Here is a 17,211-nt window from a genome sequence, read left to right on the forward strand (position 1 = left end):
CATAGACGTACATATAATAAAAAGTTAATACTCCTCTCGCTAGAGTTAACCGTTATGAACAGTTCAGTGTGCATCCTTTCAGACTTTTTCTACCTGTGTACAAATATCACACTCTTAAATACGCAGTGTCTATGTATGTATTGCCTGACCTTTTAATTCATAAATCTTGGAGATATTTCCTTCGTAAGGACAGATAGCTCCACTTCATTTTCCCCTTAATTAAATATTCCATAACTTCATTTAAACAGACTTCTATTGGCCATTAAGTTGTTTCCAGTTTTTCACTATTAAATACAATGCTTACAAATGACCATACTTAAATATTTTTGTGCATGTGTACTTCTATAAGATAAATGCGGAATTGCTAATCAGAAAGACGTTCTCTTTTTTTTCTACTCCATTTTTATTTTATTATTTTTTTCATGTGGTAACATTGGTTTATAACATACAAATTTTAGGTGCACATCATTATATTTCGATTTCTGTGTAGATTACATGTTCACCACCCAAAGACTAATTACAATCCATCAGCATACACATGTGCCTAATCACCCCTTTTGTCTTCCTCTCTCCTCACTTCCCCTCTGATGACCACCAATCCAATCTCTGTCTCTCTGTGTTTGTTTGTTGTTGTTTTTATGTTTTATTTATGAGTGAGATCATACAGCATTTGACTTTCTCCCTCTGACTTATTTTGTTTAGCATAATACCCTCAAGTTCCATCCATGTTGTCACAAATGGCCAGATTTCATCCTTTGTTATGGCTGAGTAGTATTCCATTGTGTGTGTATACCACATCTTCTTTATCCATTCGTCCCTTGATGGACACCTAGGTTGCTTCCAAGTCTTGGCTATTGTGAATAATGCTATGATGAACATAGAGATGCATATATCTTTATGCATTCATGTTTTCATGTTCTTTGGATAAATACCCAGCAGTGGAATAGCTAGATTGCTATTCTTAATTTTTTGAGTTCTCTCCATACTATTTTCCATAGTGGCTGCACCAATTTGCACTCCCACCAGCAGTGTGTGAGGGTTCCCTTCTCTCCACATCCTCTCCAACACTTCTTGTTTCCTGTCTTGAGATGATATCTCATTGTAGTTTTGATTTGCATTTTGCTGATAATTAGTGATGTTGAATCTTTTCATGTGCCTGTTTGCCATCTATATATCTTCTTTGGAGAAATGTCTGTTCAGATCTTTTGCCCATTTTTTAATTAGGTTGTTAGTTTTTATGTTGTTGAGATGTATGAGTTCTTTACATATTTTGGATATTAACCCCGTATCAGATAGATGGTTTGCAAATATCTTCTCACAATTGTTAGCTTGTCTTTTCATTTTGTTTATGGTTTTCTTTGCTGTGCAGAGCTTTTTAGTTGGATGTAGTCCCATGTGTTTATTTTTTCTCTTGTTTCCCTTGCCCAATCAGACATGGCACTTGAAAATATGCTGCTAAGACCAAGACAGTCTCATTTTTAATTTTAAAAAATATTTGCCAAATTTCTCTCTAATGGGTTATATTAATTTTCACTGCAGCTTTCAGAATTTAAAATTATTTTTAATCTCATGAGAAAAATCCCAATCCATTAAAAACAAGAACCCAGCATCCATAACAGGAGTATAATTCACGTTTTATATTAGGGCATTGCAAAATTTAACATGACCATGATTCCTAAGTCAGCCAGCATCTGGAACAGTGCTCGTCATAACAGGGGTTCAGTGAAAGTTGCTGAACTCAGGAATGAGCCCTGGGTGGACCTTTCTTAAACGCCCTTACGAAATTAGATTCCAGAGTCTGTGTCGCCATCTGGTGGCACTTCCTCATTGGTGAAACCTCCTTTGACATGATTTAGAGAAGTCATTCATTCTACAGTTAATTACTTCCTGTACATCTCTCTGTATCAGGTATTAATTATTTCATCATTCATGATTACTAAATACACTTTTCTAATTATAAAGAAATTATGTTACTTCTAAATTATTTCAGTTTCTTGAGACAATTAGCAGGCAGTGCAAGTAAGTGCCAAAAATATCCAGCCTATATTTTTTAAAAAGACTCTTATATAGACAGGACTCTTCTATTAACAGACTTTTGCTTCCACAGGAAACAAGATATATAAAGCTTTTCTATCATTTCTCCTCTCATATTCTTCCCCACTATAAAAAAAAAGTTAAATGAGTCATAGGAACAGTTATTTACACCCCCAAAGCATCAGACAGTGCTGGTGTCCCACTCCTATCCCCTTGGCACTTATCATTTCTGAGTGTGCAGACCCAAATTCAAACTGTCACCTCTTTGCCTCAGGGCCCCTTTCGGCCCCATGTGTAACAGGCCGAAGGTGCCAGGGAAAGAGCACAATCCCCTAAACTGACAGCACCCCTCCACCAGTGACAGATGGGAGTCGGCATATAAATACAGTTAAGGGGTGAATTGTATCCCCAAAAATTGCTATGTTGAAGTCCTAACACCCAGTACTTCAGAATGTGTCCTTACTTGGAGATAGGGTCTCTACAGAAGTAATCAAGTTAAAATGGGGTCATAAGGGTGGGCCCTTATCCAGTACAACTGATGTCTCTATAAAAAGACGATACACAGAGACACGCACAGAGGGAAGACGGCTATCTACAAGGCAAGCAGAAAGGCCTAGATTGGATCCCTCCTTCACAGCCCTTAGAAGGAACCAACCCTGCTGACACCTTGATTTGGGGCTTCTGGCCTCTACGACTTGAGACAATACATTTCTGTTGTTTCAGCCACCCAGTCTGTGATAGTTTATTACAGCAAGTTTCGTAAACTAATACAAATGTTCCGCTCCCTCACACCTGGGGTGGAATACCTCCGAGACATGTGTTCTCCGCTATTTCCCACTGTCCCCGGTGGGATTCAGCTCCAGTTTCCCGCAGCGGCAACTTGCTTAATAGCACACTCTTCATTCGCTTCCTTCTCTTCCCTTTTTCACTTCCCATTTTACTGCTGATGTTCTCTGGGTTGACCTCCTAAAGAAACTGCTTGATCTCAAATCCTTGTCAGTCACTGGGCCTCTTTCTGGGAACCCAGACTAAGACAGTTAGGATCAGAAATGGTCCTCAGATGTCAGGATGGGATTCTGGATTACATCCCTTCCCAACCAGGTGGCAGTAAAGATCTCAGTGCTTATGGAAGTGGAATGGTGATAACCTCTGAGCTGAAGCATCACAATTGGAGGCCTCATCTGTGGTGATTCAGGGGGAAAGGCTCGTGCAGCATCACTAGCATTTGAGAGATATGCGGTCAAAGGTAGTTATAGGAGCCATAGAGTAGGTTGGTTGCTATTGACTGCTGTTGGCACACTGAAGAAAATTACCAGCTTAGGTCAGTAGAGACTATTAAGAAAGCCAGACGGGCCAGCCTGGTGGCGCAGTGGTTAAATCCACACGTTCCGCTTTGGTGGCTGGGGGTTCACCAGTTTGGATCCTGGGTGCAGAAATGGCACCGCTTATCAAGCCATGCTGTGGCAGGTGTCCCACATATAAAGTAGAGGAAGAGGGGCACAGATGTTAGCTCAGGGCCAATCTTCCTCACCAAAAAAAAGGAGGATTGGTAGCAGATGTTAGCTCAGGGCTAATCTTTCTCAAAAAAAAGAAAAAAAAGACAGTAAAATAAAAAGAAAGCCAGAAAGTGTCTATGCCAGCATTTAAAGACTTACATTTTGTAAAATTATAAGGGAACCATGAATATGAAACAATGTTACTACTAAACTATTTGAGCTTTCGTCAGACCCCCTGAGTCAGGCTGGCACATCAACAATCCATCATACGATGGAAATGGTACATTCTGGATCAGATGGGACACAACCGGAAAGCCAAATACGTCACACAAACAGACGATGCAGACACCATTATCGCCTTCCTCTGTGCACCTATGCTTCTCCTTCAGCTCATACCTGTGACCTCATAGGAGGTTTCCCTCAAGCCAACTGACGGAGAAGAGCAAAAAAACTCAGGCCTGCTTCAAGAATGGGTCAGCTCTATATGTTAATAGTTGTGAGTCTATATGTGGACTGCTGCCACACTACAGCCCCACTCAGGAGGGACTGTGAAAAATAGTGGTGAAGAGAAGTATTCCCAGTGGGCAGTGCGTCAAGTAACACAGCTGGTCACCAACTTGGTGGGAAGGGAGGAGGAGCCCAAGGTAAATATATACATAGACTCCCGGGCAGGGGTGGCTGACTTGATTGGTTGATCAGGGAATAAGATTAGAAGACTGAAGACAAAGGAATAGGCAACAAAATGTGCAAATCTTTATCATACATCAGTGCCCACAAGAGAGTATCCATCAGAGGATATGCAGGACAGCCAAGTGACTAGGATGTCTCATCCAGTGGAGTCCAGCCAGACTCTGTCCTTGGCCACCCCAGTGTTTCCTCAGTGGGCTCATGAACAGAGTGGCCATGGTGGCAGGGATGAAGACTCTACAGGGGCCCCAGCTTACCCAGCCTGATCTAGCAATTACTGCTCAATGTCTGACCAGTCAGCCCCCAGAGGCTGAAGCTGAGCCCCAAACATGTGACCATCCCTCAAGGAGACCCACCAGCCACTTGGTGGCAAATTGATTCCATCCAACTCTGTCTACTCTGGAAGGAGCAGAGATTCATCTCTACGAGGACTGATTCCAAGAATAGATTCTCCTTTTCTACCGGTAGCAACAGTATCCAAAGGCTAACAGAGTATCATGAAATTCCACATGACATTATGTTAGACCAGTGTTTATCAAATTGTTTTCATTACCACTCCCCTAAGGAGCCTTTTTAGGCATTTTTTTCCTAATTGCTACTCCCATGAAATTTTAATACCACAGATATACTGTTTCTCTGTTTATGCACTGTATGTATATCTGTGCTTTAGACACAAGAAGAGTAAGATTTGCTTTGCCCAACAAGAACAAATTTCACTGTCTTGGGAGCAATACTGCCCCCACTAAGAATGCATGCCTTATACCAAGAGATCCACTTTACAGTGAAGGTGGTATAACAATGGACAAATGTCCACGGGTCTACTTTGTCTACTATATACCACATCACCTAGAAGCTGCTGTCCTGATAGAATATTGGAATGGTCTCTTAAAGATGCAGCAGGTTGAGAATACTTTTCATGGCTGGGGTGCTGGTCTTAAAGATGAGATAGTAGATGGTGCTTACATGGCCACAATACGTTCTGACTCCAATAGATAGAAAACACAGGTTTGGGAGCCAAGAGGTAAAGGTGGCCTCTGTCTCCATAGCTTGCATTAACCCACTTGGGAAATTTGCATTCCCATTCCTCAACTTCAGGCTCTGCTGGACTAGAGTGCCTGTCTCAAGGTGGTTGGTAGGGGAAACATCAATCAGGGTACATAGAAAAGTTTCCACTAAAATTATGGCTGATGCCTGGTCTTTCAGGGGTTCCATGCCAGCAGACCAGCAAGGAAAGAAAAGAGTAACTATCCTGCAGGACTAGGTGATTACCATGAGGAAAAGGGGGCAAAGATTAGGGGAGGGAGGAATACATCTGGAACTCAGGAGTTTCACTGGGGTGCCTCTTGATGTTGTCTCGCCTGATGATAAACATAAATTGGCAATTTCAGCAAACAGGATCTGACAAGAGCCTGATAACCAAGGGCTAAGACCTCTTAGGGTTGAGGGTCTGCGTTACCCCACCCATCAAGCAACCTAGACAAGAAGAAGAACGAGCCAAGTGTGAAGGGTATCTAGAATGTGTGTGTATTGGTTTGCTAGGGCTGCCATAGCAAAATACCACAGACTTAAACACCCAGCTTAAACAACAGAAATTAATTTTCTTGCAGTTCTGGAGGCTGAAAGTCCAGGGTCAAGGTGCTGGCAGGGTTGGTTTCCTCTGGGCCTCTTTCCTCGTGTTAGATGGCTGCCCCATTGTTGCCTCTTTGCATGTCATCCCTTTATGCATGCCCACTCCTGGTATCTCTTCCTCTTCTTATAAGGACACCAGTTGGACTGGATTACGGCCCCATCTCAATGGCCTCACTTCAACTTAATCACCTCTTTAAAGGCCATATCTCTATGGGCCGGCCCTGTGGCCAAGTGGTTGGGTTCACGTGCTCTGCTTCGGTGGCCCGGGGTTTCGCCAGTTCGGATCCTGGGCGCAGACATGGCACCACTCGACAGGCCATGCTGAGGTGGCATCCCACATGCCACAGCTAGAAGGACCCACAACTAAAAATACACAACTATGTACCACGGGGCTTTGGGTAGAAAAAGGAAAAATAAAATCTTTTTTAAAGGCCCTATCTCTAAACACAGTCACATTCTGAGGTACTAAAGGTTGGGACTTCAACATATGAATTTGGGGGGACACAATTCAACCCATAACAGGGTGGTAGAGGAAGGAGATGATAAATATCAATTATGGACGCAGGACCATGTGTGTGTATGTGTGTTCTGGAACTTGGGACTTGAAGAAGTAGTGACAGGGTGGAGTACAATTCACGTGAAGCTCAGGCGGATCTGAGCTGTGCAGAGGTCAGCACTGTCAAGGCCCCATCTGCATCCTCTCAGTGCCTGCCATTTCCTCAACCACCAGTTCGGTTTCCAACGGCCAGGAACCGAATCCCTCCTGAGGACTCACTCAGGCTGCCGGAACCCACTCTGCCAATGTTCACGGCAGGCCAGAAATGCCAAGGAATTAATGCCTCCTAGGAGCAGCCTTCAACCCACGAGTGATGGGAATTGGTGAATGAACATCGGGGCACTCCCTCCCTTCAGGTGAGCCATCTCTGAGAGACGTGTCCCACGGTTTCCCAGGAGCCCCCACAGGCTTATGCTCCAGTTGACCACAGTGGTACTTGCTTAATAATACCTGCTTTTTTGCTTTTCTTCCCTTCTCCATCTCACTTCCCCACTTCCATACTGGCGCTTTCTGGGATCACCTCCCAGAAAAAGTACCTGCACTTAAATCCTTAACTCAGGGTCTGCTTCTGATTGAACCCAAATTAACATACCAACAGTTTGCAGAGTAGCTCATATTTACTAAATTTAACATGTATACTTATTTGACTGACTTTATTCCCTTTACACCTATTATTTCTCCTTCAACTGGCTGTTTCTCTAGCTATGTTCTCTTCCAGGCCACTAATTCTTTCATATTTACTACTGTGCGTCAGGTCCCGGGGATACAGCAGGGGAAGGAAGAGACAGGGTTCCTGCTCTCATGGAGGTTATGGTCTAGGATGGAAGCCAGACCTTGAACAATTAATTTTAAGAGTGAATCACATAATAACAAGGAAAATGTGGGAGGAGGGAAAGATACAGCAGTGGGATCCAACCTAGTGTGGAGACAGGGATGGTACCTCCCTGAGGAAGTGACCTTGCAGTTGACACTTGAAGGATAAGTAGGAAGTGGTGGTACTGCACCAGTTTCTGCTAGGCCTCCCTGACCAGCAGTTTGTCCTTCTGTAATCTAACAATAGCAAATGTGACAAGGGGTAAAATAGAGCTTGGAAAAGAGATGTGGTTAACACAAAAATGCAAAATAAATCCCAACTCACCAAGAACTTTTATTTTTGCTTCATATCAAACTGAAAGAGCAATAAAATACAAATATTTTCGGTTCAGAAAACACTTTTACATCAATCACACTGACCAATAGGGAGAAAAGTGAAATCCCTGAGGAAGTGCCAACAATAAATAAAATACTTAAAAACAGAATGTTCTGAGTTCGAAGGAAAATTTCCTGAGCCTGTTCAGTTTGGGGAAGTCAATGGCCCTTTGTAAACTTCACTTTCTCAAAAGGATATCCAACTGATGCAAGTTCTCTGTCATAACAAGAAGCTGCCACTTTTGGCAGCACCTTACATTAAAAGGAGGGAATAATCAATCTTCTTTCAATCAACTTGTCCGTAATTCTGGGTAAGCTATGCACAGAGCAGGTCAGGAAAATATTTGCTGTTTGTGGTAACAGCACTTTACAACATACCAAATAAGTGCCAGTGCTGGTTTAACTTGTCATTGACTAAAATGGACCATTTTCTCACTGTGTGTGAATGTTGCACAAAAAGTACACGGTCTCCTCACTGTTTGTGAGTGTCAAAAGGAAGACCCAAGTATTTGAGAAAGGGTAAGATTAACACTTTAAGATTCCAAGATCTAGGAAGGGAAAGATTCTCTGCAAAGACGCAGGATTGAGGACTGGCTTTTTAACTCTAAAATTCTCTTCAAGAATAGAGAAAACACCATATTTCATTGGTTCTAGGATGTACTTTTTTCCCCCTACACTTTAGCATCTCAAATTCAAATGGGCTTGGCCGTTAACTGTCACACGTTAATTGTCAACTCCCCCACCCAACTTTCTTAGGGGTACATAAAACAATGACATGTTTTACAATTAGTGGCTTCTTAGATTAGACTAAATATAGTGCTTGGTAGTTCAGTATACACAGTGAGCCATATAAAAATAAATCTGACATTTCAACCCTGGTAATTTTCCCAACTGAAAAGATGCTGGCAAAAACATTGGGCGTCTTAAATTTCAACATGAGCATCACAGCCTCGGGAAGGCTTAGAAGAATGGTGCTATGGGGATGAGCTGGCACTCTAGTTCTGGTTCTGTCCCTAATCAGCTGGAAGAACTGTAAGGAAATTGATTTCACACATCTGGGCCTCATTTTCTCATCTGTAAAATGAGAAAGTGCAATCAGATGGCTTCTAAGTCTTCCAGCCAAAAAGGAAGGTAATTTTAAATCTTGGACCACTGAGAATGTGTGGCGCCGTGGAAATTCCATAGTCATGCTGCCCTGAAGCCAGAGGAGCTTCTGCAGGTTGATGGCTCAGGGGCCTCTGACCCTGACCCCTGACCCTCAGAAGTCAAGGCTCTGAATCCAAAGACTTTCCTGGATCCAGTAGAAAACACGATTCATTCACAACTTTAGTAACTGAATGGGAAAGGATAATTCTTCAGTCGGGGGCAATTTGTCAACTTTAAAAAACTGCAGAACTCTACTAGCTTAAGTTGAACTAAACATCTACTATAAATTTAAAATATCAAAAAATTATAGCAAGGGTTCACTTGAAAGTCTTCATGATCATCGACATAATTTCTACAGATTCTGCTGCTCTGAGTGCCTCCTTCCATGCCATAGAAGCACCAGCTGGAAAAAGCTTTGTTTTCTGAAAGAAAACAACACAGAAATTTCATTTGAATGAACCATTCATGTTGAACCCACTCCTGCCTTGAGAGTGTATTCAAGGAGAAAGAGCAAGTGTGCTTGGCCCAGGAAAACAAATGATGAGGAATGGGTATTTCAAGCAATGAAAAACGGAATGTGATGATAATAGTATTGCTTTATGGTAAATAATACATGTATTTACATTTTTTGATACACATATTTTTAAATTCAACGTTGTAATCTCTATTTACTTAAACATGTTAGAATTAAAAATAGGAATAGCAGCTAAAAGCAACAACTCGGAACAAATTGCAAATTCCTAAACCTTCCTATTTAAATTTCAATTCCAAAGCTTCATTCGAATTATTTTAAATGTTGTGATAAGTTGCTTAACTAAGTTATTAACTCAGGTGACTCCCTTCTTTAAAATTCTCTTAAATTCAGTCAACTATACACATATATGTTGAGCCCCTCTTCATTGAGCTGGCACTGACACTAAGGAACGCCAGTGAAATGAGAGAAAAGTAAATGTGTTGGCATTAGCATCTTGCACTCAAACAGCAGATTCTTGGGCTCTGAGGAACTAGAGTCATTGAGTCAAATGCTATCATTCAGCAACTAGAATATGTGCTTTATGCAAACAGGTGAGGGCAGGAAAGAAAGAGGGGAAAACAAAAGGAAATTCTTGGAGCTGCCAACCCCTACCCATGATCCATCACGTCCATGGTGTTGTAGAGAGCGAGTTTCACCTATGAATCTCAAGTTACGGATTTCCCATGTTCCTGCTCTGCCTCTAACATGGGCCTTACCTCTTTCCACAAGAAAGAAGGAGGCTTATGAAATGAAGAAGAAATGATGACTGGTTGTAAAGACCACTACTTGTTTTTGTAGGTCAGAAAGTTACATGTAGTTAGAGGATGGGGTATTTTATGTCTTCAATTTCCATTATCTTTTATAGCAAAGTTGCTTAAATATTAAACACATTTCTTAAGCACTTGAAGGGTTTATGTTTAAATATAAATAAATACTAGCTGATTATTTCTATCTAATCAAGACAACATGGCTTCTGTCCTATCCAGCTAATTGGCTATACAACACAAAGTAGGTGTTTTTAGAGGACTGAAGACAAGCAATTTGGATGTGCTCACTTCCAAGTACTTTTCAGAGGTATAAAACACTGAAGGAAAACCACCACAGAGTCCTGTTAAAATCTTTTCTGTCACTTACTTTCATAAGTGACAGTAAATGTGACCAACACCAAACGAGGAAGGGTGGGAGAGAGTCTGTTCCACTTCCGTTATGACTTCCTGCATCTCATCCTCCCCTCTTGTCACTCTCAGGAACACACTCAGATCAGGAATATGCAAGAGGATCAACTCTTTAAGACAGTTTTTAATTAAAGTAATAAATTTTCATTGTAGACAAATTAGAACACATGGATAAACAAAAAGATAAACTATTATCTGTTTAGAAATATATCCTTTCAGACTTTTTCTTTGCTCATATATGCATATATCATCATAGCCCGAGATATACTCGTTTGGGTTAAAGAATCATACTTCATGAGGAGTTTCGCTTAATATTGCTATTTTGGCTGCGGAGGCATCCTTTCACATTTCTGAAGACTGATACAGACTTGGGGTACATTGCAAGCCCCTGAACACCAAGGATGAAGAGTTGTCCTTGCAGCCACAGTTAGCTTAGTTCTGCTCTAGACTTCCTGTGGTTTGCTAGTTCAGAGCAGTAATAATCTGGTGCAGGATGATCCCTATGATGCCCTTGTGTGTTTGGTGAGTGTGATATCATTTGCTTTGTTTTTATTAACTTCTTTTTACTTGACTTTTCCCCTTTTGAGAGAGGGGGGTACAATAGAGGCTAAATTACTTAAATAGTGAGGACCATGTGTGTTTTGTTTGTGAGCATTGCCTTAAATGTAGGTGTGTAATTGCCATGAAAGAGCTTAACAAGAGCACATAGAGAGTTACAGAATAATTAATGAAGTGAAAATATCGTCATTCAAATAGGTATGGAGTGGTCTCTAGTCCCCTTTCAGTTGTGGGATCCAGAGAGGCCATCCTGCAGAAACATCACACCCACCAGTGTGCCACCGTGGTGCGAGGCCTTCCTTGCTCGCAGTAGTGTTATAAAGAAGCTTCAAAGAGTTCAAAAACACAATCAACAGTCTAAATGCAACTTGATTATGTGAAAATGAAAGGTTCTTACCACTGATGTTACTGATAGATCAAGCTGTAGTCACCAATCAAAGAATAATCAGGGTCACCTGCAAAGGGCAGAATACAGAGCAACATTAAGCTAATATTTTTCCATGGTAAGCTCTTAGCCCTTTTCAAATCAAGACATTCCACTCAACGATTCTAGTGACTGCCTTTTTGCAAGAAGAAAATATACCTCGCAACAAAACCTACAAATGGTAGTCATGACTACAACCAGAGAACATTCTAGAAATCACTATTATGATTTCTTGGACCTTTTTCATCCATGCCCAGATATCAGCACCCACAGTAAATTCATCTATAAAAATAAGTCCCGCATTATCAAGTGGTAATTATGAGGCAACAATAAATAAAATAACTTAAGTCCCTATATTACTCAACGATATAGTTTCAGCCACTACATTTTTTTTCAGCCACTACATTTTTGCTATGCTGCTAAATGCAGCATCAGCTGTCTCTCCCCTCATTCCCTTGAACATAGAGAAGTATGTCTCTCTTTTATTCAAACAGTAGATATTTATTGACCACCTACTATGCACCCAGCACTATGTTAGGTGTTATGAGTGATACAGTAGAAAACAAAGTGTCTACCCTCCAGGATCTTACAATTATCCAGGGAAGACAACTAACGAAAAACAAGAAAGTGTGCGGTTCTCCCAGAGCTATCACAGGAGTTCAGAGAAAAAAAGAGACCAGTGTGATTAGTGAAAGATCCAATTACAGGCAGTGTACAAAATATATAACATTGGGTTCCATGTTTCTAGATATCTGTGCCTTCTATAAATTGTATTGCTATGTAACCCAAAGGAAACCTATTTCTAAGTTTTGCTGTTCTCATGGTCCAAGTCGAAATAATCTCTTAGATAAGACTGCCTTATAATAAGTTTCTTTCGGTGCTTCAGTAACTGAATTCTCTTGGATAAGCTATGAAATAGACCACCAATTACCAAATTCCACTCCGTGACAAAAAGTGTTATAGTGAGACTCTCCTATCAGCTTGTTCTTGTGGGAATTTGAATCCATTTACTCACTTCTCTCCCTTTATGTCAAAATTCTAGCTACTCAACCTTAAAGAAAACTTGACATAAGCACTTCCAAAGGGCTTTCTTGGTAGCATACCTGGTAAGCTTTTAGGAACTGGGAGAGGTCCTCTCCTGTAAGAAATGAAAACCAAAGTCTTTCAGATCAGTTCTCGTTACTTTCCTAATTTTCTACTTCACACTACAGACCTATCGCACTCTATTGAGATCTGGTTTCTGCTCTGGAGGGTCAAGAAAAATTCAGATGAAGCAAAAGGACGGCAGCACTGACCTCTGTGGATCTAAGTGGCAGGCATCCCACTATGCTGAGGGGCGTGCACAGTGGTCAAGAGCGCAGAGCCCTGCCCTGCAACCCTGGCAGATGGAAACCTCAGCCGCGTGGGCAAGATTTCCCGCTCTCCTTGTGCACCAGCGTCCTCTCATGTAAAATGGGAAATACAAATAGCTCCTACCTCACTGAGAGGATTAAATGAGCTAATTCATGTTAACTGTTTTGAACACACCTGGCATTCTTAAATATTGATGATAATCATGCAATTCTCCCTGAAACACTCCTTTATCTTTTTAAAAACTGGACTGAAAATTCAATGGCTTGGACTTCAAGGTGACTGTATGTAAAACAGAAGTTTCTCTCTTGTCTTATATCAGGGACAGCAAACTTTTTCTGTAAAGGGCCAGATAGCAAAGGATTTAGGCTTTGCTGGCCACATCAGGCAACTCTGTCACAACTCGACTGAACTCTAGCGTGAAAGCAGCCATGGACAGAATGTAAATGAATGAGCGTGGTCATGTTCCAATAAAACTTGACAGATGAACACTGAAATCTGAATTTCACATAATTTTCACATGTCACAAAATAGTATCCTTTTAATTTTTTTCAGCCCTTTAAACATGTAAAACCATTCTTTACTTTCAGGCCCTACCAAAATAGGCAGGTCAGACTTGATTCATGGAAGGGCCAGAGTTTGCTGACTTCTGTTCTCTATGGGCTATAAGAAAGGTGTAGGATTCCTGCATGCACATAATAATCACACTCAAGCATGATACAGTCCTCCTTGAATTACGACCAGTAAAATCCATCTAACATTTTTTCTAAAGGTGCTACTTCCAAAAATCTAGCAAATGCAGTGGCAAATATGTTCCAATTCTAATGTCTCAGAAACAAATGATAAAAACAGTTATTAAAAGTATTTTTCTTCACGTGAAAGGAAACTGGTTATTACCTTGCTACGTTAGGCCCTGTCGCCTTTCCTGGTGGGGCTGCATTCTTCTGGGGGCTGTAGAAATTCTCATACATGATGGGTGCTAGTGGAATCAAGAAACAAAACATTAAGAGGCAGATGTCTTCCATTCTCAACAACATGTGACAAGAAAGACTAAGAGAATTGCTTAAATAACACCCCACCCTCCACCCCACTGCGCCATTCACCTGGTGGTGTCTGTCCAGTTTTACGTTGATTCACAAAGTACTCAATGTCCTTCTCAATGCTGCACATTTCTAAACTCTTACGGACTTCTTCATACATCTAACAAGATGAAGATAAATCAAGGTAGGGGTATGTCCATAATAATTGTGACACGGCTTATTAAAACAGGTTTGATGAATAGCTCTTTTCCAAATTTTGTTTTGAAAAGAAAAAGAAGAAATTCCCAAGTTCCAGGCTCATATAAAGGCATTTCTCTGATGCATATCTGCTGGTAAAATTTTTTTTAAAGATAACAAGAAATGTATCCTTGTGGCAGCACAACAACCTTGGCGGAAAGATTTTTTTAAAATACTGACAGGACAAAGACAATAGATACCAAGTCCTATGGCACAGGACCAATGCCACATAGAAATGCAAAGATAATTACTTAACTTGAGAAAAATTCTTCCAGTCAATCCTACAGGTTTTCTGGGTGTTTAACTGTTCTTCTAAAGAGAATGTCCCATAGAAGTGAGGGTGGCTATTTCTTAGCAAAGAAGGTTGTGATAGCTTGATTCTGGTCCCTCTAAGATCTGGGCACCCCATGAGGACTGCTGTGCACAAGTTAAACCTGGATACTGACCCTGGGAACACGGGTCAAGTACATCCTGAGCCCTGGAGCGACGACTAGCCTGGCCATGGGTCAGTCTGCTTGTACTTGGTGCTGTCCTGGAGTGACCCTCTGGGACTCACATCCATGCTACGACATCTCTATCTTCCATAAATTAAACTGAATTTGGGTCTCCTTTCTCTACTCTCCTGCCCTAACTCTGAATTTCTTAAAGAGAAAGTCATGGAAGTAAAGTGGAACAGGAGTCAGGCAGGTTAGATATTTATCTGGGTCCTATTAACTCAGTGTGTGGCTTTGGGCAAGTCACTGTACCTCTCTGGGCCTCAGATGAGGGGGATGAACTAATGTCTACCATTGCTTCCACTCTAATAAATCCAATATGCACAGCCACAATCCTCTGTGGAAGCCTCTGACTTACGTTGTCACTTGTGACACATTGTTGTGACAGCTGATTCATGTGTAACCACAATGCATTCCGAAAGAAGTTTATTCGTTCACATTCTTGAGCCTCAAACACCTACAGAAACACAACAATATGTACATACATATGGAGAGAAAGGGGGCATTTGTCTAGACTGGCTCTCACTTAAGAAACAGTGTCAATCCTCAATTATCCGTAAGCTTATTGTCCCATTTAGGGTATTCCCCCCACCACCAAGAAAGCTCATAAACTCTTACCACAGGCAAAGAATGCAAATGGAGTCTAACATTGTGTTAATGCAAACAGGATTGGCTATAGTTCTGAAGGTAAGAGGTAATGAGGAACCCAGACACCGAGTTTCTAACCTGAATCCTAGCTCACATTTCCAACTGCCTTAGGGGCATCTCCACCTGGGCGGCCTGCCAGAACCTCAGATTCAAAACTTTGCCCCCCTTCTTGTGCTCCCTGCCCCCAGGAATGAACAAATTCAATTGGCAAGATGGTCACAATTATTGAAGCTAGTTGATGAGCACATAGGGGTCCTTGCACTTGTCTTCTCTTTGTGTATGTTTGAAACTTTCCTTAATAAAAAAGTTCTTTAAAAAGTCACTGCCTGGGGGCTGGCCCCGTGGCCGAGTGGTTAAGTTCGCACGCTCCGCTGCAGGCGGCCCAGTGTTTCGTTGGTTCGAATCCTGGGCGCGGACATGGCACTGCTCATCGGACCACACTGAGGCAGCGTCCCACATGCCACAACTAGAAGAACCCACAACGAAGAATACACAACTATGAACCGGGGGGCTTTGGGGAGAAAAAGGAAAAAATAAAATCTTTAAAAAAAAAAAAAAGTCACTGCCTGAACAATAGATTTTTGGATATAAAAAATAGAAACTTTTGGAAAATCAAGCTATTCTATAAAGTGGATGCATTCTACTCAAGAGTGGATGTTACATATTAATGTATTTTTTTAAATATTGAATACACTATTAGATTTTAAATCTTTTTATAATGTAAAACTTCAAACATATACAAGAGTAGAGTGAAAAATATAATGAATCCCCACATACCCATCACCAGCTTAAACATATATCAACTCACAACCAACTCTGTTTTACCCATATCCCTACCAATGCATCCCAACCCTGGAGTATTTTGAAACAAATACATTATTTCACCTGTAATATTTTAGTATTTATATATAATAGAGTATATAAATTTATTTATTTTATATATAATAGTGCTTATAAATAAAAATAAATACTAAAATGGAGAAAAACATCCCTTCTATCCTCAAGTTTCTGATTTCTAAGTGTTTATATATAAATACTAAAATATCACAGTATTTTTATTATAGAATATTTCACATAGACAGAATCATAGAGAGTGATATAATAAATACCCATGTACCAACCACCTAGCTTTGTCAAAAACTTTAGCCATATTTGTTTCAGATTCTGCTAAAGCCCCTGTGTGCTTTTCCCAATCTCTATCACCTTCCTCCTGCCCCAGAGATAACCGTCATCTTAAATTTTATCATTCCCATGCAGGTTTTTATAACATGTATGCAAATGCATGTGAAATTGCTTTGCATGTTTTTAAACCTTCTAAAAATGACCTTATTCCAGGCTTTTCCATGTGAGTGTGGAGTCAAGGAAGTAAAGCAGGAAAGAGTGTTTTAGGAGGGAGAGAGTGACCCACAGTATCACATGGTAAAGACAGGTCAAATAAGATTAGAAGCTGCAAAGACCCACGGGACCTCACACCAAGGGCATCACTGGTTCCTCCAAGGAGCAGCTGCAGAGCAGCAAAGCCCAGACTCAGCAGGCTGGGCCAGGCAGGAGCAATGAGGATGTGCAGACAACTCCTGCAAGAAGCCCGGCTATGAAGAGGGAGAGGGTAGCAGACGGGAAGCAACAGCTGCTAGGTTTTAAAGGCACTAATGAGCTGAGTCTGTGTAAATAATAATAGAAGTTCACAATAAAAGAGCTGTGCACAGGTGGTGGGGGAAGGCCAGCTGGACGGGATCCTGAGCCCAGATGGTGGGAGATCTTGGTAGGACGGGAGCAGCCCCTTTTCCACCATCACCGGAGAAAAGGAGCAGAATGGGGTGTGTAGATCAGTGGTTGTCATGCTTGAATGCACATCGGAATCACCTGAGGGCTTATTAATACAGAGGTTACTGAGCCCGCTCCCAGAGTTTCTGATTCAGTGGGTCTGGAGTTCATCTGAGAATTTGCATCTCTAACAAGTTCCCAGGGGATGCTGATGCTACTTCATTTTGAGAACCACCGGTGAGAAAATGTGTAGACAGGGTGACAGAATCTT

At 41.3% G+C, this 17,211-nt stretch overlaps 1 protein-coding gene across 1 annotated transcript in view; it reads right to left on the reverse strand.

Moving 5' to 3' along the window:
* Positions 1 to 7,529: 7,529 nt before the first annotated feature.
* Positions 7,530 to 17,211, reverse strand: part of PSTPIP2 (proline-serine-threonine phosphatase interacting protein 2) — a 75,996-nt gene continuing 66,314 nt past the window's right edge. Inside the window, exons 10-15 of the mRNA XM_008540277.2 lie at positions 14,887 to 14,985; positions 13,861 to 13,957; positions 13,655 to 13,736; positions 12,511 to 12,545; positions 11,381 to 11,438; positions 7,530 to 9,158 (exon numbers count right to left, since the gene is read on the reverse strand). Coding sequence (XP_008538499.2) covers positions 11,389 to 11,438; positions 12,511 to 12,545; positions 13,655 to 13,736; positions 13,861 to 13,957; positions 14,887 to 14,985 — 363 coding nt within the window. The 3' untranslated portion in view covers positions 7,530 to 9,158; positions 11,381 to 11,388. The remainder of the gene's footprint in view (positions 9,159 to 11,380; positions 11,439 to 12,510; positions 12,546 to 13,654; positions 13,737 to 13,860; positions 13,958 to 14,886; positions 14,986 to 17,211) is intronic.

This window comes from Equus przewalskii, chromosome 7 (assembly GCF_037783145.1).
Source record: "Equus przewalskii isolate Varuska chromosome 7, EquPr2, whole genome shotgun sequence".
Lineage (NCBI taxonomy): Eukaryota > Metazoa > Chordata > Mammalia > Perissodactyla > Equidae > Equus > Equus przewalskii.